Source organism: Pteronotus mesoamericanus, unplaced genomic scaffold, assembly GCF_021234165.1.
Source record: "Pteronotus mesoamericanus isolate MK-2021 breed Mesoamerican mustached bat unplaced genomic scaffold, CSHL_Meso_final contig_59, whole genome shotgun sequence".
NCBI lineage: Eukaryota > Metazoa > Chordata > Mammalia > Chiroptera > Mormoopidae > Pteronotus > Pteronotus mesoamericanus.
In genome coordinates, this window is record NW_026555206.1 from 2,773,788 (window position 1) to 2,797,395 (window position 23,608).

At 34.8% G+C, this 23,608-nt stretch overlaps 1 protein-coding gene across 4 annotated transcripts in view; it reads left to right on the forward strand.

The window, feature by feature from the left end:
• The window catches only part of NRG3 (neuregulin 3), a 1,143,185-nt gene that overhangs the window by 1,118,634 nt on the left and 943 nt on the right, over positions 1-23,608 (forward strand). For 3 of the 4 annotated variants that reach the window (XM_054580450.1, XM_054580451.1, XM_054580452.1), the window contains exons 7-8: positions 13,795-13,922; positions 18,069-18,239. In XM_054580450.1, coding sequence (XP_054436425.1) covers positions 13,795-13,922; positions 18,069-18,239 — 299 coding nt within the window. Of the gene's footprint in view, positions 1-13,794; positions 13,923-18,065; positions 18,240-23,608 lie in introns of all 4 variants that reach the window. The other variant, XM_054580453.1, reaches the window with a different exon arrangement.

Here is a 23,608-nt window from a genome sequence, read left to right on the forward strand (position 1 = left end):
TATTTCATCATTTAAGAGTATAAACTCATGGGTAGCTATTTTATATTTTGAGCTATAATCCAATAGTTAAATAGTATTTAATTTATTAATGATTAAATTTTTTTCAGCTTTGGCTATTGGTAGTTTTTTCAGTTGGTCCCTGTGTCACTTTGGCACAGCTGATCAGTGTAGGGTATTTTTGTTTTTTATTGAGCATGTTTCTGTTTCTAGGCTCTTTGAGCAGACAGTGTACACATAAACACACACACACACACACACACACACACACACTAGACAGTGCTTATATGCAGTACTTTCACCTTTAGTCTTACAGATTCTACTCATTTCCAAAGTTGCTCAGGACAGCAGTCCCCTGAGTCCCACCTCCCAAAGATGTTCTTTCATACATTTCTATTACAGCTAGTTTCTCTTGTCAGAGTTTGCATTCCTTCCTGGGATCTCTAGACCTCTTAAATTATATTTATTTTGTGTGTGTGTGTGTGTGTGTGTGTATAATTTCTCTAATACATATAAGGCCTTTAAGTTTTCCTATTTCCCCTTGTGTGAATTGTGGTAATTTTTGTCTTTCAAGAAATTGATCCAAACTATGATACACTTACACAATGGAATACTAAACAGCAGAAAGAAAGAAGGAGCTCCTACCCTTCGTGGCAGCATGGATGGAACTGGAGAGCATTATGCTCAGCAAAATAAGCTAGAGGGTGAATGACAAATACCATATAATCTCATCTATAAGTGGAACCAAATCAACAAAACAAACAACAGAGAAAAATATAACCAGCAACCTTGAAAAAAAATACAAACCGACAGTAATGAGACGGAAGGAGGGAGGGTGGTAATAGGGAAAAGAAGGGGACAGGTCAAGTCAAGGAACATGTATAAAGGACCCATGGACAAAGCCAAAGTGGGGAAGGATTGAGGGTAGGAGGTGGGGGTGGGTGGGACAGGGGAAAGTGGTGGGGAGGGGGGAAATGGAAACAAATGTATTTGAATAAAACATAAATTTAAAAAAAATAAATTGATCCATTTCAACTAATTTATCAAATTTAAGGACATAGAGTTATTCATGTTCCTTTTTTTACATTTTTAGATCCAGAGGAGAAGTAATGATGGCCCTTCTTTCACTTCTGTTACTGGTCATCTTTGCTCTTTTTCTTCTGGGTTAATATTACTAGGAATTTTCCGATATTATTGATCATCTAAAATAATAGGCTTTGCTTTTATTTATTATCTCTATTATTTTCCTGTTTTTAATTGTATTAATTTTTCTCTAAATTTTATTATTTTTATTCTTCTGTTTGTTTTAGGTTTAAATTACTCTTCTTTTTCTAGTTTCTTAAGGTGGAGAATAAGATTATTGATTTTAGCTCTTTTTTGTTTCAAATACAAAAATTCAGTGTTTTAAATTTATCTCCAATTACTGTTTTTGTTACCTCCCACAATTATTGATAAGTTGTATCTTAATTTTCATTTAGTTAAAAATATTTTAAAATTTATCTTAGACTTTTTGTTTGAATTTTCTGTTATTTACAAGTGTGTTGTTTAATTTCTAAATACTTTAGGATTTTTCCAACTATATTTTTGTTATTGATTATTAGTTAATTTCAATGTAGTCTAAGAATATATTTTATATAATCTTATTTTTTAAATATTCTTATGATGTATTTTATTCCAAGAATGTATTTTATCGTTTTTTGATCTCCTATGAATTTTATTAAGCATTATACACAACGTCAAAAACTTGAAATTTAACAAAATGTGTATTATCTAAGTGGTATTAAATTACATAACGCCCAACATTTAGATATTTAAAAATAACATAAATTAACAATCATCCTGATACTTAAAAAATTAATACATTTGTACAGATAAGACAAAGCACTTGAGTGCATTGATATCACATAAAATAAGCATTTTCCTAGCAATACTTATTATTTCTCATATTTCCCATTATACACTTATCTTTATAATTTGGAGATGCAACATAAACAAATGAACCAAAGATTATAGACTGTACCAACTAGAAATATAGAAATATTTAAAGTTTAAATTTCCTATTAACATTTCTTTTTTTGTAAACATATTATTTATTTATTTATTTATTTATTTATTTATACATCATGTTTATTCTATTACAGTTGTCTCAATTTTTACCCCTTTACCCCTCTCCCCCCATCCCACCCCAACCCCCTGCTCCCACAGTCAATTCCCACACTGTTGTCCATGTCCATGGGTCATTCATACATGTTCTTTGTCTAGTCCCTTCCCCTTCTTTACACCATTGTCCTCTTTCCCTATCCCCTCTGGTCACTTTCAGTCTGTTCCATGTTTCCATGCCTGTGGTTTATTTTGTTCATTAGTTTATTTTGTTGAATAGAGTCCACTTATAGGTGAGATCATATAGTATCTGTCTTTCATCAACTGGCTTATTTCACTTAGTTTAATATTCTCCAGTTCTATCCATATTGTCACAAAAGGTAGGAGTTCCATCTCTCTCTCTCTCTTTCTTTCTTTCTTAAATGGAGATTGATCTTATTTATTTTTTTAAATGTCAAAGTTAATTATAAAATATTAAAAAATTTAAAACAATTATAAAGTCTCAGCAATTAAACCAACATGACATCAGCACAGAAATAATCAAGTAGATCAATGAAATATAATGAGCATTCTAGAGACAAACTTATATATCTATCTGACAATGTAAGATATTATTAAGTTGATATTTCAAATCAATGGGTAAAATAAGGCTTATTCAACAAATAAGGTGCATGGATCACTATTACTTGAAATAAAACAAATAAAGAGCCCTATTTCACAAATTATACAAGAAATATTCAGGTGAGTTAAAAATCAATATGTAGAATCTAAGGAGGTTTAAAAGAAAAAAGAACTAATATTTTTCATGACCTGAAGTAAAATATTCAAACCCAGAAGTTATAAATATTGACAATATGAATATATTAAACTAACTATATAGTAATAGACATAAAAAAGTTAAAGGACAAGGAACAGAATAGGATAGTATATGCAACACATCTAAAACATGGTTAATAGGGTTTTTTTTTAGGGAAAAAAGTTCTACAAACCTTTAATCAATAAATTGGTAAAGAATACCAAAAAGTTATTTAAAGCTTTTTTTGAAATAATAGAAATAGGCAAAAAATACCCTAAAACAGGTTTAGTTTCAACAAATAGTAAAGGAACAATTAAAATAACATCATTGTCACAATCAGATTAATGAGTATTAAAAATATTGGTAATATCAAGTTTTGGCAACTCTGAAAGGAACTGGATATTCATAGAAACTTTTTCTTCATCTTAAAGCAGTCCCTTTAGCATATTTTGCAGTGCTGGTTTGGTGGGGGTGTATTCTTTTAGCCTGGGAAACTCCTTGTTTTGTTTTCCATTGTAATTGAGAGTCTTGCTGGGTAGCACTGCCTTGGTTGCAGGCCTTTGTTTTTCATGACTTGGAATATTTCTTGCCAGTCCCTTCTGGTTTGTAGTGATTCTGTTGAGAAATCAGCTGCTAGCCTTATTGGGGCTCCCTTATATATTCTACTTCTTTCTCCCCTGCTTGCTTTAGGATTCTGTTTGTCTTTGATAGTTGCCATTTTAATGATCATATGTCTTGGACAGTGGGCCTCATTGGGTTCCTCTTGAATGGGACTCTCTGTGCTTCCTGTACTTGTGGGACTTTTTCTCTCCTCCAGTTAGGGAAGTTTTATATCATTACTTTTTCAAACAGGTTCTCTATCCCTTCCTCTTTTTCTTCTCCTTCTGGTATCTCTATTATACAGATATAATTATGTTTCGGGTTGTCCTGTATTTCCCTCAATGCTTCTTCATGCTTTTTGAGTCTTTTTTCATTTTCTTGCTCTTTCTAGGAGCTTTTTTCTACCTTATCCTCCAGCTCGCTAATTCGTTCCTCAGCTTCATCTAGCCTGCTTTTGATTCCTTCTACTGCATTCTTCAGTTCAGAAATTGTATTCTTCATTTCCTGTTGTCTCTTAATGATAGTTTCTATGTCTTTTTCCATGTTGATATAGTTTGTGGTTAGTTCCTCTTAGTTTTTGGTAATTCTCTCTGAGCTCACTGAGCTCCTTGAGCTTCCTTAGAACCGTTGTTTTGAACTCAATATCTGATGATTTACTTGCCTCTATTTCATTTAGTTTTCTTTCTGGGGATTGCTCCTTTCCCTTCGAGTGAGGCATATTTCTTTGTCTTCCTATTACTTGTGAGACTCTTCTTTTTTGCTTCTGATTCTTAAGTTGATCTGTCTTGATCTCTTGACTTTGTGGTGTGAGCTTCTATGGTTGGAGACCGCTGTTTTTACTTTCTGGATCTGCTTCTGCTCATGTCAGATGTTGACTCTTAGACAGTCTGAATCTTCCAGTAATCTACTGTTTGTGGCTGTCTCCTTCAGCTGTTAATCTAGTCACTCTGTACTCAGGAGGCTGCCTTAGACAGCTCAGGGCAGGTCGGAGTCCCTCCTGGGGGCACTGTTATTGGGTCGACTCAGGCTGCTGCGGTACTGGGAAGGAGTCTGCACTGGGATCCCTCTGGCTACTCTCTCAGTTCTCTCCCCAAAGCCTCTGTCCCCAGTTTCTCCTCAAGTGTCGCCAGACATCTCTGCACCTTTAGCCAGGGATCTACTGTCTGTGGTTGCCACTCTGCACTCAGCAGGCAGCTTAGACTGTATTTTATCTTAATGAATATCTCCTGTGAGTTTGAGATGAATGCGTAGTTCATTGTTTTGGAAGAAGTATTTTAAGAATATTAATTAGATCTGGTTGATTGAATGTAATGTTCAGATGAATTATATTGTTAATGATTTTCTGTCTTATGGATCTGTCAGTTACTCATAGATGGGTTTTGAGCTCTCCAAGTACAATAGTGGATAAGTCTATTTTTCCTTGAAGTTCTATCAATTCTTGCCTTATAAATTTTGGTGCTTGGTTAGGCACATAAATGTTAAGAACTGTTGTCTCCTTTGAGAATTGGCTCCTTTATCATTAGGTAAATGATCCTTCTTTTATCCTTCTTTATTCTTAATACTTTTCCTTATTCTGAAGCCTGCTTTATCTGAAATTAATATACCTACTCCAGGTTTCTTTTGATCTGAGCTAAGATGATGTGTCTTCCTCTACTATTATTATTCTATCTGTGTCTTTGTATATAAATTGTTTTTTTGTAGACAACATATAGTTAAATTTTGTTTTTTCATCTATATGGAAAATATCTGTTTAACTGAAATAATTGATAATTCATACTTAAAGTAATTACTGATACAGTTCAATTAATATCTGCCATATTTCTAATTATGATTTATAATTTTTTGTACTTTACCTTCATTTCTTTTGTTTTCCTGTATTTCTTCCTTTTCTGATTTGAATTATTTGATATGATTCCATTTTCTCTCCTCTTCTAGCATACCAATTATACTTCTTTTTAGAATTCTTTTAGTGGTTGTCCAAGAGTTTGCAATATACATTTACAACTACTCTAAGTCCACTTTCAGGTAACACATTACCATTTTATTGGTAATGGTAATTTATAATGGAGTATTCTCAATTCCACTCTCCTGTTCTTTATAAAATTGCTGTCAATCATTTAATTTGTGTATATACTATAATTACAACATAATACCTTGAAAAATCATTTTATTTGATTTATTAAAAATAAGAAAAATAAAATATTTTAATTTACCTTTTCTTATTATTTCTCTGACATTTCTTTATTTATATAAGTCTGAGTTTCTGACCTAAATTATTTTATTTCTCCTAAGGAATATCTCTTAAAATTTTTTGTAAACAAGTCCTGCTGGCAATGAGTATATTTTAGTTTTTGTTTGAAAAAGTCTTCATTTCTCCTTTACTTTTAAAAGATAGTTTCACTACAAATACATTTCTAGTTTGGTGTCTTTTCTTTTTTAACACTTTATTTCACTCTTGTTTTTATGACTTATTAGAAATCTACTACACTTCTTAATAGTTTTCTTCTATAGGCGAGGTTTTTATTTTTTGGGCTTTTTTTCAGCATTTTATTTGATTTTTTAATTACATTTTCTTGTTTATGATATTACAGTTGTCCCAGTTTTTCCCTCTTTGACTCCCCACCTAGCACCCTACCACTCCCTCAGGCAATCCCCAAGCTGTCATTCATGTCCATGGTCATGCATAGATATTCTTGGGCTACTCTATTCCCTATGCTGTACTTTACATCCCCATGCCTATTCTGTAACTACCAATTTTTACTTCTTAATCCCTTCACTATTTTTGTCCTCTCTCTCTAACCCCCCTCCCATCTGGCAACCATCAAAACATTCTCTGTATCTATGATCTGTTTCTGTTCTACGTGTCTGTTTATTTTGTTTCTTTAAATTTAACTGTTGATAGATATGTAGTTATTGCCATTTTATTGTTCATATCTGATCTTCTTAGCGAGGACTCTTTAATATTGCATATAATATATGTTTGGTGGTTATGAACTCCTCTATATTTTTCTTGTCTGGGAAAAATGATAGCTTTGCTGGGTAGAGTAACCTTTGGTTCTAAGTCCTTGCTTTGCATCACTTTGAATATGTCTTGTAATTCCTTCTATCCTGCAAAGTTTCTTTTGAGAAATAAGCTGACAATCTTATCTTGCTACTTTTAAGACTCTCTCTTTATCTTTAACCTTTGCCATTTTAATTATGATGTGTCTTAGTGTAGACCTCTTTGGGTTTATCTTGTTTGGGACTCTGTGCTTCCTGGACTTATGTATCTCTTTCCTTCACCAAGTTATGGAAGTTTTCATTCATTATTTTTTTCAAATAGGTTTCTGACTTCTTGCTTTCTCTCTCCTACTTCTGGCTCCCCATGGTGTGAATATTGGTGTGCTTGAAGTTGTCCCAGAGGCTCTTTACACTATCCTCATGTTTTTTATTCTTTTTTTCATTTTTTAATGATCAATATCACATTTATTCTTTTAAATTATTTTATTTTTTTATTCTGTTCTGATTTTTTTTTTCTTTTTGCTTCTCTATGTTTCAATTCACTGTTTTGATTCTCTACTGTTGATTCCCTGTCAATGGTTCTTTATTTCAATTAGTATTCCTTCATTGCTGACTGCATTTTATTTTATTCTACTGAGGTCCTCACTAAGCTTCTTGAGTATCTTTATGACCAGTGTTTTGTACTCTGCATCTGGTAGATTGCTTGTCTCCATTTTGTTTAGTTTTTTTTTTTCCTGGCATTTTGTTCTTTCTTTTATTTTGGTCCATTATTTCTTTGTCTCCTCATTTTAGCAAGCTCCCTGTGTTTGTTTCAATGTGTTAAGTAGAACTGCTACATCTCTGAGGCTTGGTATAGTGGCCTAATATAGTAGGTGTCCTGTGGAGTCCAATGGCACAGGCTCCCTTATTATCCAAGTTGGGTACGTAAGGTTTTCCCACTGCGTGGGCTATGTATACCCTCCTATTGCAGTGGAGCCTTGATTGTTGTTGGAATGTTCAAGGTCAGCCACTGCCTGTGTTCTTTCTGAAGTCACACAGCATAAGCTACAAACAATCTTCCAGAGCTCTGTTGTTCTGCAGCTCTTTGGGGCAAGGCTCAGAAAAGGAACAATGACCTCTGCCAGAACTTCTGTTTAGGAGAAAGCTGCCCCATAGCTCTTGCCCTGATGCCAGATAATTCAGTCCCTCCTCATATGTCTATGATGCCTTTCAATTTGCTGTTCCCATCCTGAAGCTCAGAGGGAATGAGTCCGAGTAAGATCGTGCCCAGGCCCTTAAATAAAAACTGTCTGAGCTTCCAGCAATTTCTATTCTTTACAGCCTCAATCTCATCTGACTTTTATAACCAGAGGTTATGGGAACTTATTTGCCTGGCATTGGAAACCTAGGATGGGGAGGCTAGTGTGGGGCCGGAACCCCTCCCTCCTGAGATATCCCTCCTAGCTTTTACCTGCCACATATGGGTGTAGGACCAGCTCATTCCATATCTCCCCCTCTTCTATCAGTCTTGATATGGTTTTTTCTTTAATCTCACAGTTGTAGGACTTCTATTCAGCTTGATTTATGATGGTTCTGAATGATGGTTTTTCTATAGTTTAGTGGTAATTTTGATGTGGTTGAACAAGGAGGAAAGCTATGTTTACCTACTCTGCCGTCTTGACCAGAAATCCAGCATTTTATTTTAGTGTTATTTTTTTCCTTTCTTTTTAAAAAAATATAGTTTGAATATGATATTTTGTGGTATAGATTTTTTTCATGTTTCTCTTTCATGATATTTTGTGTTCTGTGAGCTCCCTATACCTGTGGTTTGGTGTCTGTTAATAATTTTGGAAAGTTATAGGATATTATTACTTCAGACATTTCTCCTGCTCCATTTGCTTTTACTTCTCCTTCTAGTATTTGAATTATCCATATATTATACCATGTGAAATTGACCACATTTCTTGAGTATTATCTTCTCTTGTCCCTCCTTTTATTAATGTGGTCAGCTTTGCTTTGTGTTTCTACAGGAAGTTACTTTTGACTTATATTCAAGATCACTGTTTCTTTCCTTGGCTGTGTCCAGTCTAATGATGAGCCTATTGAGTGCATGTATCATTTATGTTACAGTGTTTTTGATTTCTAGCATTCACTTTTAAATATTTCTTAGAGTTGTTTTTCTCTCTACTTAAAGTGCCCATCTCTTTTTTCATGCTGTCTACTTTTTTCCTTTAGAGCTCTTCGCATATTTATTTTTGTTTTAAATTAACTACCTGATCATTTTATATGAGTCATGTTCTTGTGATTATTTTTTTTCTCTTGAGTATTAAGTTTTTCTTGCCTCTTAGTGTGTTTTATAACCTTTTTGGTTAAAATGTAGGCATAATGTATTAGGTAATAGTGAGGTAAATAGACCTCTAGTGTAAGGTTTTAGCTTAATCTGGCTTGTAGTTGGGTTTTGTTTAATGTTTGCTGTAAATGTAGATGCCAAGGACTTTAACACCTTCTGGTGTTTTTTTTTTTTTCACTTTATTTGTGTCTTTAGATTTTCCTAAAAACTTCTCCTTAAATAGAGTCTGTGACTCACAACTTTTCAGCTGTTATCTACTGTTTTTATAGTGAGGCCCTGTTGATGTGGTTTTAAGGAGATGTGGAGGGGGATCATCTATGACCTTATGATTATATTTCACTTTTTTAGTGAGTCTATATTACTGGGCTCTGACCTTTACAAGTGTTTCTTCACTTTTACCCCTTATATGAAGCTGGAAGTCCAGGGGATGGAGTTAGGAAAATGCTCTTCTCCCAGGTAAGATAAAGCTCCAATAAAGTCTCTTTTCACTGAAAAGTAGGCAATGGTAGTGGAAAACATTCTACGTGCATTTCAAAGTGGTTACTTTTTCCCTTCTCTTTGTCAGAGACATGAGATTTCTTTTTTCTTAAATTGTGTTTTGTGTGAGAACCTATTGTGTGTATGGAGGTAAAACCTAAGAAAGTGTGAGAACTCTTCCTAAGACCACAGCCCTCAGATGATATTTACTCTCACTGTAGTCCACACAGATTCCAACAACTTATTAGAATTACCACTTTGTATTCGAAACAATTTATGGCTCTGGTCAGACAGGGTTAACATCTGACATCATCAGAGACAGATCCAGGAAGAAAATATAATGGTCTCCTACCATAAAAGTTCACACCACAAAGTCAGGAAATCAAGACAAATCAATTTAAGAAGCTGAAGCAAAACAAGAAGAGTCTTACGAATAATGGGAAGACAAAGAAACACACCCCAGTCAAAGGGAAAGGAGGAATCCCCAGAAAGAAAACTAAATGAAATAGAGGCAAGTAAACTATCAGATATCGAGTTCAAAACAACGATTCTAAGGAAGCTCAAGGAGCTCAGTGAGCTCAGAGAGAACTATAAAAAACTGCAGGAAAACTACGAGGAACTTACTACAAACTATATCAACATGAAAAAGGACATAGAAACTATCATTAAGAGACAAGCGGAAATGAAGAATACAATTTCTGAACTGAAGAATGCAGTAGAAGGAATCAAAAGCAGGCTAGATGAAGCTGAGGGTTGAATCAGCGAGTTGGAGAATAAGGTAGAAAAAAACTCCCAGAAAGAGCAAGAAAATGAAAAAATACTGAAAAAAAAAATGAAGACACATTTAAGGAAATGCAGGGCAACCTGAAACATAATAATATCCGTATAATAGAGATACCAGAAGGAGAAGAAGAAGAGGGAGGGATAGAGAAATTGTTTGAAAAAGTAATGATGGAAAACTTCCCTAATTGGAGGAAAAAAAAAGTCCCACAAGTCCAGGAAGCACAGAGGGTCCCATTCAAGAGGAACCCGATGAGGCCCACTCCAAGACACATCATCATTAAAATGGTAAATATCAAAGGCAAACAGAATCCTAAAGCAAGCAAGGGAGAAAAAGGTAGTAACATATAAGGGAGCCCCAATGTGGCTAGCACCTGACTTCTCAACCGAAACACTACAGGCCAGAAGGGACTGGCAAGAAATATTCCAAGTGATGAAAAGCAAAGGCCAGCAACCAAGGCTGCTCTACCCAGCAAGGCTCTCAGTTAAAATGGAAGGTAAAATAAGGAGTTTCCCAGACAAAAGAAGGCTAAAAGAATACATCTCCACCAAACCAACATTGCGAGATGTGCTAAAGGGACTGCTTTAAGAAGATGAAGAAAGAGTCTATGAATACCCAGTTCCTTTCACAGTCACCAATACTTGATGTTACCAATATTTTTAATACTTATTAATCTGTGACAATGATGTCATTTTATTGTTACTTTATTATTGTTACTTTATTTTTTGTTGAAATGAAACCTGTTTTTTGTATCTTTCTTGCCTATTTATATTATTTTTAAAAAGCTTTAAATGACTTTTTGGTATTCTTTATCCATTTTTTGATTAAATGTTGTAGAATATTTTCCCTAAGGAAAAAAACCTACTAACCCTTTTATAGATGTGTTGCAAATACCTTCCTGTTCTCCTGCTTGTCCTTTAACATTTTTTATATGTATATTACTATGTAGTCTTAAATGATTAATATGGTCATATTGTCAATATCTTAATTTATAGCCTCTGGGTTTGAATATGTTACTCCAGGGTAAGAAAAATATTATTTTGTATTTTCTCCTAAAACTCCTTAGATTTTACATATTGATTTTTAACTCACTTGAAATTTTTTTTATAATGTGTGAAATAGGGCTCTATATTTGTTTTATTTCAAGTAATAGTGGTTCATGCACCTTGCTGTTAAATAAGCCTTATTTTCCCCATTTATTTGAAATCTCCATTTAATCATATGTTCCATTTAGACAGATATATATGTTTGTTTCTAGAATGCTCATTATATTTCATTGATCTACTTGATTATTTCTTTGCTGGTGTCATGTTTTAATTGTTGAGACTTTATAATGGATTTAAATTTTTTAATATTTTATAATGGATTTTGATATTTAAAATAAACAAATAAAAAAATCTGCATTAAAAAAAGAAAGAAAGAAAGTAAAAAAGAAAGAACTCCTACCTTTTGCGACAACATGGATGGAAGTCGAGGATATTAAGTTAAATAATCCAGACAGTGAAAGACAAATACCATATGATCCCACTGATAAGTGGAATCTATTCTACAAAATAAACTAAGGACCAAAATAAACCACAGGCATGGAAACATGGAGCAGACTGAAGGTGACCAGAGAGAATGGAGAATGAGGACAATGGTGGAAAGAAGCAGAAGGGACTAGACAAAGAACATGTATGAATGACCCATGGACACCAGAGTGGGAATTGACTGTGGGAGAGGGGGTTGGGGTGAGATGGGTGGAGGAGGGCAAAGGGGGAAAAATTGAGACAACTCTAATAGAATAAACATGATTGAAAAATAAATTATTAAAATAATAATTAAATAATAATAATTAATAATAATATTAAAATAATAGTTTGTATTTATATATAAATAATATATATTTATATATTTATATATAAAATAAGTAATAATATTAAAATAATTAAAATAAAAGAAGCACACATGGAGATATTTTCATTGTTTTTTGGATTGTTTGAAAAAAATCACCTTTTCCAAATTATCTCCACATCTCCCTTGTTTCCCTGTCAATTTATTTCATTTCGCAAGAAGTCTGGCCAGCTTCTGTAAATCCGTTTTTGTAGAATTAAGATTCTGATTAAAGACATGGCCATTACTGCCACTATGTGGTTCATTTTGGAAGTACTTTAAAAGAAAATTAGACATTTTGAACTTAATGTTATAAAAGGTTGAGATTTTTTTCCTGCTCTCTAAACCCACACCCACTGATATGCTTCTCATCAAGGATAGCACCTAGTTAATAGCTTATTTTACTTTTCTTCATCAGTATTCTGTGCGGTTGCATGGGAAACACAGACACACACTCGCAAACATGCACACAAAATATATGCATGTATACATACAAAATCTATGTATGTATACACAAAGCTAAATATATATGTATATCCACAATACATACTTAAAATATATGTATATCTGTTTTCTGAATTTTCTTTATCAACACAAATTGTTTATAACGTGCATATTTTTGTACCTTAATGTTATTCTTTCGAATAGTTATAAAGTATTTGTGGACATTTTTATTGTTTCCAATTGTTTCTTTTGTATTTATTTTTTGTTTTGTTATTAAAAATTGTACTGCTGACATACTCTGGTGACTATGTCATTTTGAAATTTTATAATTATATTAATGCTGGAAATTCCTGGATTAAATAGTATGTATATTTAACATTTTGGAACATATTGTCAATACCTACCCCAACAAATTAGCACTATCTCTACTAATCTTACATCTTTGTTGTTACTAAATACACTTAAATTTATTTTTCTTTATTCTAATTTTCATTTACCTATAATGAATGTAGTTGTACATCTTCTCATTTTCATATTTTATATCTGTATTTTTCTGTAACATTCTTGCTCATATGTTGAATATGAATATCCAGATTTCAAAATCTCTGTAGTTTGGTTAAAATTCTAAAAAATGTCGTTTCTCAGGAGAGTTTTTATTTACAGTTCTAGAAGAGAAACCTGCTATTCTTATAGACTGTTCAAGTGCCAAAAGGTCCAGAGTGTGTTAAACTTGACAACTACCTGGTTGAGATGCCATGTGATACTTACTGTGAGGCAAAATTTTTCTTGATGTGTCATCTCTATAAGTCTTCTTTAGGCTCCTGTAGATTATGAGGCATGATAATCAAAGGTGAAACCAAGGGTTAAGAACTATAAGAGCAAAATGCCCACAACTTTCTCTTTTTAAATACAGTAAGTTCCTGGTAACAGATTAAAAGAGGGAGACAGTGAAGAGTGGTAGGCAGATACAGTGAATCAATGTCCTGCATAATTTTAAGATCATTTCAAGTTTCATTCAATCAGTATTTATTGAACGCCTATTATTAGTAGTCATCTACTAATTTTTTGTAAAATGTACATTGAATAAAACATACGTATGCTTTTTTGGCTATGCCATGGGTGTGGATTGATATGAAAAGACAGACTTAGGAGTTTAAAGTGAAGAACCCTCTTGAATGGACCTTATCTAATCACATAGAGTTTTGGGCAAGGATGGGGACAGCATACTCAATGTGTGAGAAATGAGATGCAAATGATGTCTCTATCATCCTTCTAATTGGGTGCTCAGTGAAATGCTACTGGCAAGTTCCATAACTTTTCAATATCTAGCTGTAGTATTATCGGCCCTCCTCTCATAACTATCCTCCAGCTCACCTTTGTGCATGTGATTTCCTGCAGTATTCAAAGGCAGAAAGGCATCCCGTGACTACATTGGAGAAAATGATGGAATCAAGCTTTGCTGGCCCCCAGTCATTCCCAGAGGTCCCTTCTCCTGACAGAGGAAGCCAATCTAGCAAACACCACAGGTACAGATAGCTAATCATGGTGGGAATGGGCACATTCACAGCATGTATGACTCTGGACAACACATGCCAAGAAATGGTAACCTATTAGGAGAAATGATTGTTCTTGCTTTTCTTATAGTTCTCCATGGAATGGATGCTCAATCAGCTCACAGCAGGTAAACCAAAGAAAACAGAAGGCTGCAATTCACCTATAAAAAGCCTAAAGGAACTGTTAATACCCATCAAAGCTGCAGACACAGACCAGTGAATAAAACAATTACATTCTGAGAAACTATTAAAAACATGATTTCTTTCTAGCCTGCCTTGCCACTATCTGCAAATTTGATGACTAATTCTTCCCTAGGCAACTGATGTTACATGCTCCAGGTCTTCCAACATGATTCTCACACAAAGAAAACTTTCCACAGTGATGAATCCTGGCAAATCTTCTCCATGGATCTGTATGATCTATTATTAATGGGGTAACACTCTTATAAGTTGACCATAGAAATTGGCTCTTTTGAGGAGAAAGCCAAAAATAAGGTTATCTTATAAATTGTATGGCATTCTGAGGCTGAGAAACTTCATCTTCTAGTCATATACTCTGTTTTATACATAAAAAATCTGGAACTCCAAATATTGAAAATCTTTGTTCTAAAACAAGTGCCAAAGTTTGGAACAAGGGCTGGAATGGACATTACGTTTGCCATTTAAATGCATATCCTCAATCTTTGCAGAAGTTGTACCAAGCCTTAAGCATCCATCTCTTAGTAAGAAGTATAGTACCTTAAAATTAAAATATATATATAAAGAGATAAAAATTTATAAAAAATAAAATATAAAATATATCAGTTTTCCCAGCAATGAAAAATAAATATTGGTCTTACACATCTAGGTAGTGTTTTGAAAACCACCATGACAGAGGCTTGCTTTAACAAGGAAACTCTCTTTTTCTTTGCCTCTCAATGAGTCCAAAAAAGATTTTATTGAAGCTGACACATTTACTATGAGGTTTTTCTGTCACTCTACATGAGTAGAGACTGAGATACTAAGGGTTTGTTTTTTTTTTTTTGAAAGGTAATTTAAATATTTTCGGGTTAGGATTGAAATATTTTTAGCTATTGGGTAATTGCTTTAGTTATTATACAAGTTTTGATTTATATCCAATGAGGCATTTCTAGATATTTCCTTGTGAAAAAATTATTTCAGTTCATTGGAGCTAATAGAAAGTTTATAATTAGGGAAATAAGTCCAAAATTGCCAGCCTTTAAGAAGATGGATATATTCTCCCAAACACTATTTTCCCTGCTGATTATAACACATGTGAAAGTGGTATTCTGTCTAGTCAAGTCAAATAATTAAGTATAATATTATTCCACATTATATCATGCCATAAATGTTTTAAAGTTCAGACATAAAAAATGATTAGAGCTTCTAATATATTTGAGCTGCAAATACCCTACTCTTACTCCTTGTCTACTGATATACTCCCTCCTAAACTTGGCTTCTACTGTGCTTTTTAGGAAATACCAATGTTTTAAGAGAACTTCCTTTTTTTTCAGTTTAGTGACACTGCAGTATTTGTAGGCATACGTTGTGTTCTAATAGGTAGGCAAGGGTTGATTTATAAAATGCCTCTGAAACTTTGTAAATTATAGTTTAATATAACATAGCTTTTATTTTGTAAAACATACAGTAGACTTAAATGTTCATGACTGATAACCTGGCCACTGATTTATACTGACTGCAAACTTCTCCATCACTTCTGAATGTTACTAGGTTAGAAGGCCATCATAGCTGATTGATCAATAGGTATAGTACTGCTTTTTAACATGGGTCACTAGTTCATACTGGAAGACTTTGCTGTTGTGACAGTTTAACTAGCTATGAATAATTAATTTCTTTCTGTGCATTGCAAATATGACTTATTTGGACAACCCATTTATGAAACAAAGCTATTAATTCAAACCACTGTTTCTCATTTTTAGTAAAAAAAAATATTCCTTTTTAAAGAGGAAGTCAATTTTGTCATGTCATACTTATTGCATTATATTTTGGCTATATAACTCTGTTATAGACAGCACATAGGTAGGCTTTTTTAAATGGTGAAATAAATTCAGGTTTTTCAATGATTAATGGGAGCCTTTGAGTTATCATTGATGGAGGAGGAATCAAGGGAACTTACTATGTGACACACCTACTATGTGCCAAATTTTGTGCTAGACACTTTCCATACTTTATCTCTTTTAACCCCCACAGCAATCCTATGAACAGACCTAAGCATCATGCTAATGACTTTCTTTTGCACTTCCTCCACACATGTCTAGTCTTTACCTTTCTCTGCCTTGCTCTGTGCACTAGGTAGTAAGCAGGCTCCCTTGTCCTCTAGCTTCTCTTGGTTCAATATGAGGCTACCACAAGAGATGGAAGGGCAAAGGGAGGGCAAGGTCATAGTTTTTCTGCCCTTCTGTCCCTCCCTGGTTGCCTCAGGTATGTTCCTCTTTTCTGGGACAAAGTGCTTGCCAAGTGGTCCTCTCTTTACAACTCCTTTCTCTCTCCATTCTGCTGACAGCTCCCTCCCCCTTTTCCTTCAGTTGGAAAGATAGTAACAGCTTCCCATTTTTACTAGCCCTAAGATATGGTAGTATCCTGTGTTGCTTTTTTTCTCAAATACTAAGCATTCCTTTGTAAATAGAAAAATTTCCCCCCAAACTACCCAATTTAGAGTACCATCTCTTTCCCTCCAGGATTCTGACTGGTTCCAATACTTCCCCCAGTATCACACTGCTAATAATATATAGACCAGAAATGCATACCCAGGTACACCAATTTCTAGCACCTAAGCCTGAGTAACCATTCACATTCCAAAATTGCCACTGGATGGTATAAATAGAAGCTAGCAGGAAGGGAAATAAATGAGCTATTATAGAACTCCTTAACTTGTTGGCTATTAGCATTTTGAGACTCAGCATGCAGTAAATATTATGATAAAGAATTAAGTTGTAATAATGTTGCTAGATATGATCTGGTGTTTGCACTAACTCAGGAAGTCATTTGTGGCTTGGTGAATATGAAGTTTAATTAGTCATCTTAGTTGTCAAATTCTGACAATATTTGAGAAATTGTTTTGTATTTATTAAGTAGAAATAACAGCAATATTAGTGCAGAAAAATTATGGAACTCCAAATAATGAAGTGATATGGGTGAAACTCTTTTGAGGGACTGGTCCCTTTAAAACTTGATAGTTCTATTGAAATTTTGAAAATGTTTTTCAATTTTCTCCATATAGTTTTATGTGATTTTATCACATAAACTAGCATCTTACAGAATGTGTACACAGGAACAAAGTTCTCCTCACTACTCCCCAAGGGAGTATGTTAAATTTGGTGAGGTAGAGATGAGGGTGGGTATGTAATAGGTAGTATGGCAAATTAGCAATTGATTTTTACAAAGGGTCTTGTTCTTTTGTTTAAAATGATCTATATAGGAATCTCACCTGACATATATCTCATTTATATTCTTGGCCCTTTGATAGCATCTAAAAGCATAGTTATTTGGGTCTTTGGATCTATGAGTCAAAATGAGATGTTTAGTAAAGCAAACTAAAAGAGAAAAATAAGTTAGTTCCTCAAGATTGATGAAAATTTGAGGTAGTGAACTGTGAATTTAGCACATATGTTAAGGAGAGAATGCCAATTAAAATAAGATTTGTTTACAGCTAACACAAGTGAAATTTTCCCCATAAATCCCTTCAGGGCTGCCTGTATTTGGTTCTTGTCAGTGTCTAATAAGAAAGCCATTTTTATTTTTACTAGAGAGACAGTTATTGTAGCTTGAATAATGATGGTGGATGGGAATCAGAAGCTTGAGACTTTCTTAAGCCCACCTCTTATTTTGACTCAAAAATGACAATTATGTTAGTTGGTTGTGGTCCACGTTGCAAAGCCAGAAATACAAGAACTTCTCTTTGTCTAAGTATCTCCAAGGGTAAAAAGGATTTGGCAACTTCTGATCCCGTCCTAGCTGATAAGCTATAGTCACAGATGGAGCCTGGCCTACAACTTTGAGAATCTGGGGTACAATTGCAGTGCTTGAAAAGTCTGAGCAATCACCTGTAAGGTCATTGCTATGATCAATTTGTTTGCTGGTTTTCTTTCGTCCCAGCAGAAGTCTCTCCTCTTGCTGCAGCCCAGGACAAAGGAGTGGGATGCTCCACAGGAATGCCTTCAGAAGGACACCACCTTCACCTCGAAGTAGGCTGGGCGGAATCGTGGGACCAGCATATCAGCAACTTGAAGAATCAAGGATCCCAGACCAGGATACAATACCTTGTCAAGGGTAGGTCTAAAAACAATGAAATTGAGGGAGGGTGTCATTATTGCTATAGTTTTAAGTGGAGTTATGTTCATTGGGATTTTATTTATTGATATCATTATCAGTGAGTTACTATATACTTCAATTATATACTATCAATTAGTTATTTATACTTCCTTTCATCTTTGTTTCACAAATGTAAACTTAAAAGAATAGGTACAATGGAAATAGATATTAGAGCAATGTTAGATGGAAAATAAACATAAACACTAGCAGGAAAATAAGTGTATAGCGCTGGCTGGTGTGGCTCAGTGGATTGAGCACTGGTCTGTGAACAAAAGGGTGGCTGGTTTGATTCCCAGTGTAGGGCATATGCCTGGGTTGCAGGCCAGGTCCCCAGTAGGGGGCACATGAGATGCAACCACACATTGATAGTTCTCGCCATCTCTTTCTCTCTCCCTTCCCTTCTCTAAAAATAAATAAATAAAAATCTTTTAAACAAAAAAGAAAATAAGTTTATAGATATGTAGGCCATGTGTTGTTATATAGTTGCTAAAACTACTTAGAATTTGTCTTTGATTTTAAAAACTAGAGATTTCTTAAGAAGACTAAAGTGTTTCTTTATCCTTAGGTTTGAAAACAAATCACTTAATTCTCTGATCAGTACTCTGGACAATACCTTAAACAGTAACCTGTAGTTTATGTATACATATAATCTTGAGCATTCTTTAATGTGTCTCAGAGTATGCTCTCAAGTACAACTTGCTGAATTCAGGTCTCTAGGTTTGTTCATGGTGCAGGGATGGAAAAATGGAATTGGGACACTATTGCTGCTACTCCTCCTTGCAGTACAAAAGGTGTCCGTTCTTCTCAGTGAACACAAAGCCTCATAGGGTTCAAGGCTTGGTGAATGGAATTTATTATAGGATGAATTTTAGTCACCATCCACCTAATTGACATACTGTTCAACCAAACATGGCAGCACTTACTTAAAATGACTGAAGTTCAAATATCATCTTTGTCCCTTAGTACTTGTGTGAATTTGAGAAAGTTTTATCATCTAGGCTTAAGTTTTCTCATGTATAAATTGATGAATCTACCTGAAGATTGATGGGTAGATTTTATTTTAATTATGTGTATAAAGAGCTTGTATCAGTCACATGGTAAAAAACAGAGAGGTAGTACTGTGTTGTTTTGTTTTGTTTTGTTTTGTCACAGAAACTGTTATGAAATTATCATTGATTTCAAGAGTAATAAAATCAAGGTTTACTCCAGAAATTTCAGTAATCTATTGCCTTACATATGCCAGTCTTATCACGCCTAGTTTTTACCTCTGGGTGAGCCAGGCCAGGTCTCTGTGCGGCTCGGGCCTGGATGACTTTTCTACACTGTATCAAGCTGACGGCCAATACAAGGAGGAAGTCCATCAGAGAGCCATACCATTTTCTTTTCTTCTGGGCAAGATGTATGTGAAGTCGTGCCCTATATAACAAAGCTCAGCAACAGATTTCTTTAGGAAGACTAGAAAATAGGAAATTAATAGCCTGTGGCTGGGTTTTGTAATTTTGAAGAAATTCCAAATGCAGTGTAAAATATGTGTGGTATAGATCTGGGTTAACAGCTGCAAATTCAACATAACATCCAAATTGTCCAAGAATTAGATTGGCATTTCTCTTTGCCTTGTATATGTAAAAGGGGTATTTATTTACCCTATAATTATAACTAATCATTTACATAATTATTTTTCTTCATAAATCACTGATAATGTCTATAAATCAGGATTAATATATTTTGTGAGTGGAGAGAGAACCTAGCCCATGCCATCTTTATTTTTGTTGGCTATATTTTGGCTATCATTCCATATGTCACAGAGGTAAGGATGCTCTGAGCCTCTGCTAGGCATAGGCTTGAACCATACATACACATGTATTCAAGGGCTCCGAGATTCCCATTGCATGTTCAGGCATTGTTTTGTCTTTTATCTCCTGTGGTGGTGGTTTTGTTTTGGTTCAGTCATCATTGGGATTGGAATAGTCTCTCCAGCTGGCTAGCCATGTGTATTTTCCTATGTGTGCTATGTGCCCAGTGTTGATAAATGGTGACTGTAAGTATAAGTCGCTGTGAACTCAGCACAATGAATCTCAGGGAGCAGTCTCAATCTCAGTTCTTGAAAACAGCTATTTTCCACTCCTGGGGGACCAACCGCCCCTCTGGACTAGAAATAAGATTGGTAATAGAATTTCACAGCTAAGGGCCTTCTTCAAATCTGGCCCTAGCCTAGAGGGGTAGTGAATGAATTTGCAAGAGCCATCAGCCATCTGCTGCATGTTTATCAAGCATGTGGGCTCTGTCTGCTAGTTAGGCTCTGGTGTCTGTGACTTCACTCCCAGGCACTGACTTCAGCCCACTTTAAACCCAGCAGCTATCTTAGTGAGGCCTGAGGAAGACGTGAGGTGGTGATTACTCAGGCAAATCAAATGAATGTGTTCATATGCTAGAGAGAAAGAAATGGAGCCACAGGAATTAGATTGCCACCTTCAAAGTAGACGGGATACAAAATATACTGATTATTTATTTCACTTAACTAGCAACTTTTCATACTTCAGTTATTCTTCAAGAATCTTATTTGTAGATGAATGACCGAAGGATGGGAGAAATTAAATGGCTAGCCCAAGGTTGGATATATCATGTAAAAGAACTAAGACTGAATACTGGCCTTTCTTACTATAAACCACTAAACCAGAAAAGGAGTGTGAAGAAAATCACATTCCTGGATGATGATGTGTAAATGGAATCTCTAGTTGTATGGTTTCAGAGGAAAAAGTGGATTCCTTCAATTTAGTCAGTTCATTCTAAAGCCGTATATACTAGGAACTAGGTCTTGGAGTCTCCTGGGGACATACAAACTCGGCCTGACTCCTGAATTACTGGGAATAAAACCAGGTTGCTAATTGTTGGAATATTTCACCCTTTCAATGATATTTTGACTCACATAGTTACTAAGGAAATACACTTGTGATTTCTTTGGTGAGGGATCAGAGGAACAACAGTCCAAACTGATATTTTACAATCAATGATTGACAAGCTCATGGATCAAACTGGTGAAAGAGTGATTGACTCTCAAGGATGCAGAACACAGAGAGTCTCCAGAATCACATCTAGAAATTCAGCCCTCACTTAAACTTCTGAAGAATAGTAACCAACTTTTACTCAATCCCCGTGCTGGGACACTCACAGCAGCTCTAGGAAGTGAGAACTGCTAATGTGCCTCTGCTGGAATAGTGTGGCGGCATTACTTCAGTTAGTTCTCAGAGCAGTCTCCCTAGGTCAGTATGACTACCCTCTTGTTTTAATATGAGAAAATTAAAGTGAGACTGCAGTTTGTCTAAAAATAACATTGGGACTTGAAGTCATATCTGATCCACAACAAAATCACATTTTGGAGTGTTCTGAACATTTAAAGAATGTCTTCATGTTATAGTGACATTTTAGATTCAGTTATTGCCAGCCATGTGTCCCATAATTAACTTCTGAGGTGACATATAAGTCAGCTGCAATCCCTCTTTCTCATCTAAGTCCTTGATTCAGCAGTTAAGCATGTTATAAGACTGCTCCAAATTTGGTTTGAATTGCCTTTGATCACTTCTTAGTCATGCCACATTGTTGACTTATTAAAGCTACAATTGACTAAATCCTCTAAGATATTTATACCTTTAGCTAATATTTTTACAAATAATGTTTAGATCCTGGTATAAGAATCCGCACCTATCACCATCATATTTCAACCTATTAGATAATATCTGCTGATATACCCTCATGAGGTCTACATTAAATATGCTTTTACCCTAATTATATTTTTGTCTGTGATGTTGGTGAATCTGATAGAAGATATTCTATATCTTCATACATATTAATGGAGACATAGAACAGTATGGTGCTAAGGACAGAACACAAAATCCTCTAACTTTTTTCTTTTCTTCTTGTTGAAATTGATTCATTGATTAAAATCCTTAGGCTTGGATTTTCAGTTCTATAACACTAAAGAAAAAAGGACTAAGATCCCCTGGGGAAGTTCCTTGTATGTGTTGGCTATATAATTTGCACAGGTAAAGACTACATATCCTTCAAAAGGTGTTCTAGGGCACCTTGGATACCCACTCATTTCTGGTTTTGACAGTAACAATGAAAATAAGACAACTTAGGTTCAACTTCTTCCTCTGCTGCTTACTAAAGGAAATTTGGGGCAAGTTATTTCAGTACCCCTTAGTCTGGGTTATTCATTCATTACATGGTAATAATAATAAATAGACCACACAGCCTTTAAAAAATCAGTAAGTCAATTGCAGGTCAAAGTGCTTTATAAAAGTACTATGTGAATGTTAGCTCTTATTATTATGTTTGAAATGAACACTAATGCGTATAAAGTGTGTTTATGTATTCATGTGTCCATTCCATCAAGATTTATTGGTAACCCACCGTGTACTAGGCACAGTAAGGATGGGACTAAAAAGACACCTAAATTTGCTCCCCACCTTTCCTCATTATCTGTTGGAAATATAGATTTCTAGATTGCTCTCATCATGTCCTTACATGAAACACATCTATTTAGTAAGCTACACACTTCATTCCAATTATTCTTTCCATGTATAAACATGACTTTTATCTACATTACAATGTAAGACTAAGGGAATAATATATATTATGTAGACATCAGATCAGTTTAGATTATACATCAGATCAGTTTAGATTATACCTAAATTTTAATGTTTAAATTAAAGACAAATAACTGAGAATTAGAATAAAGAGTACTGTTCAAGTCCCTAAACCACATTTCTATGAATCCTACAATATCCCTGCCCTACTTTATGGCACTGGAAACTTCAGAGGCACTGGCAAATTCACTAGCTCTGCACAGGTAAGACAGAGGCTAGCCAGATTCTGAAATATTCAAATGACTTGAAATGGCAGGCATATTGACATTCTTAACAAGGCATTGAACTGCACCAGTGAGCTGCCTTTCTTGGCTCCAGAAACCATGTGAGGAAAGCTGCTAGACTGGTATAGGCCCTGTGGAACTCACTTCATGTTCATCCCTGGGCAAAGAGAAGAATTGCATGCCTCCTGTTCCCATTTTTTGTCTCAGCAGTTTGTAGGGAGGCAATTCCTATGGAGCAGAGTGCCAATAGAAATTGCATTCATTTGCCCTAAAGCCAGGGTGAAAAAGAAAAAGTCAGGAACATAGTACATTAATGTTTAATGTTGGGCTTCCTGATTTCTTCATTTAGGGTGGCCACATGAGTACTGTAAACCAGGGCTGAGAGGGTGGTCAAGTTGATGGAGTGAAGTAATGCCATTATGGGTTTCCTGTTTGTCACTATGGGAAGGCCACACTT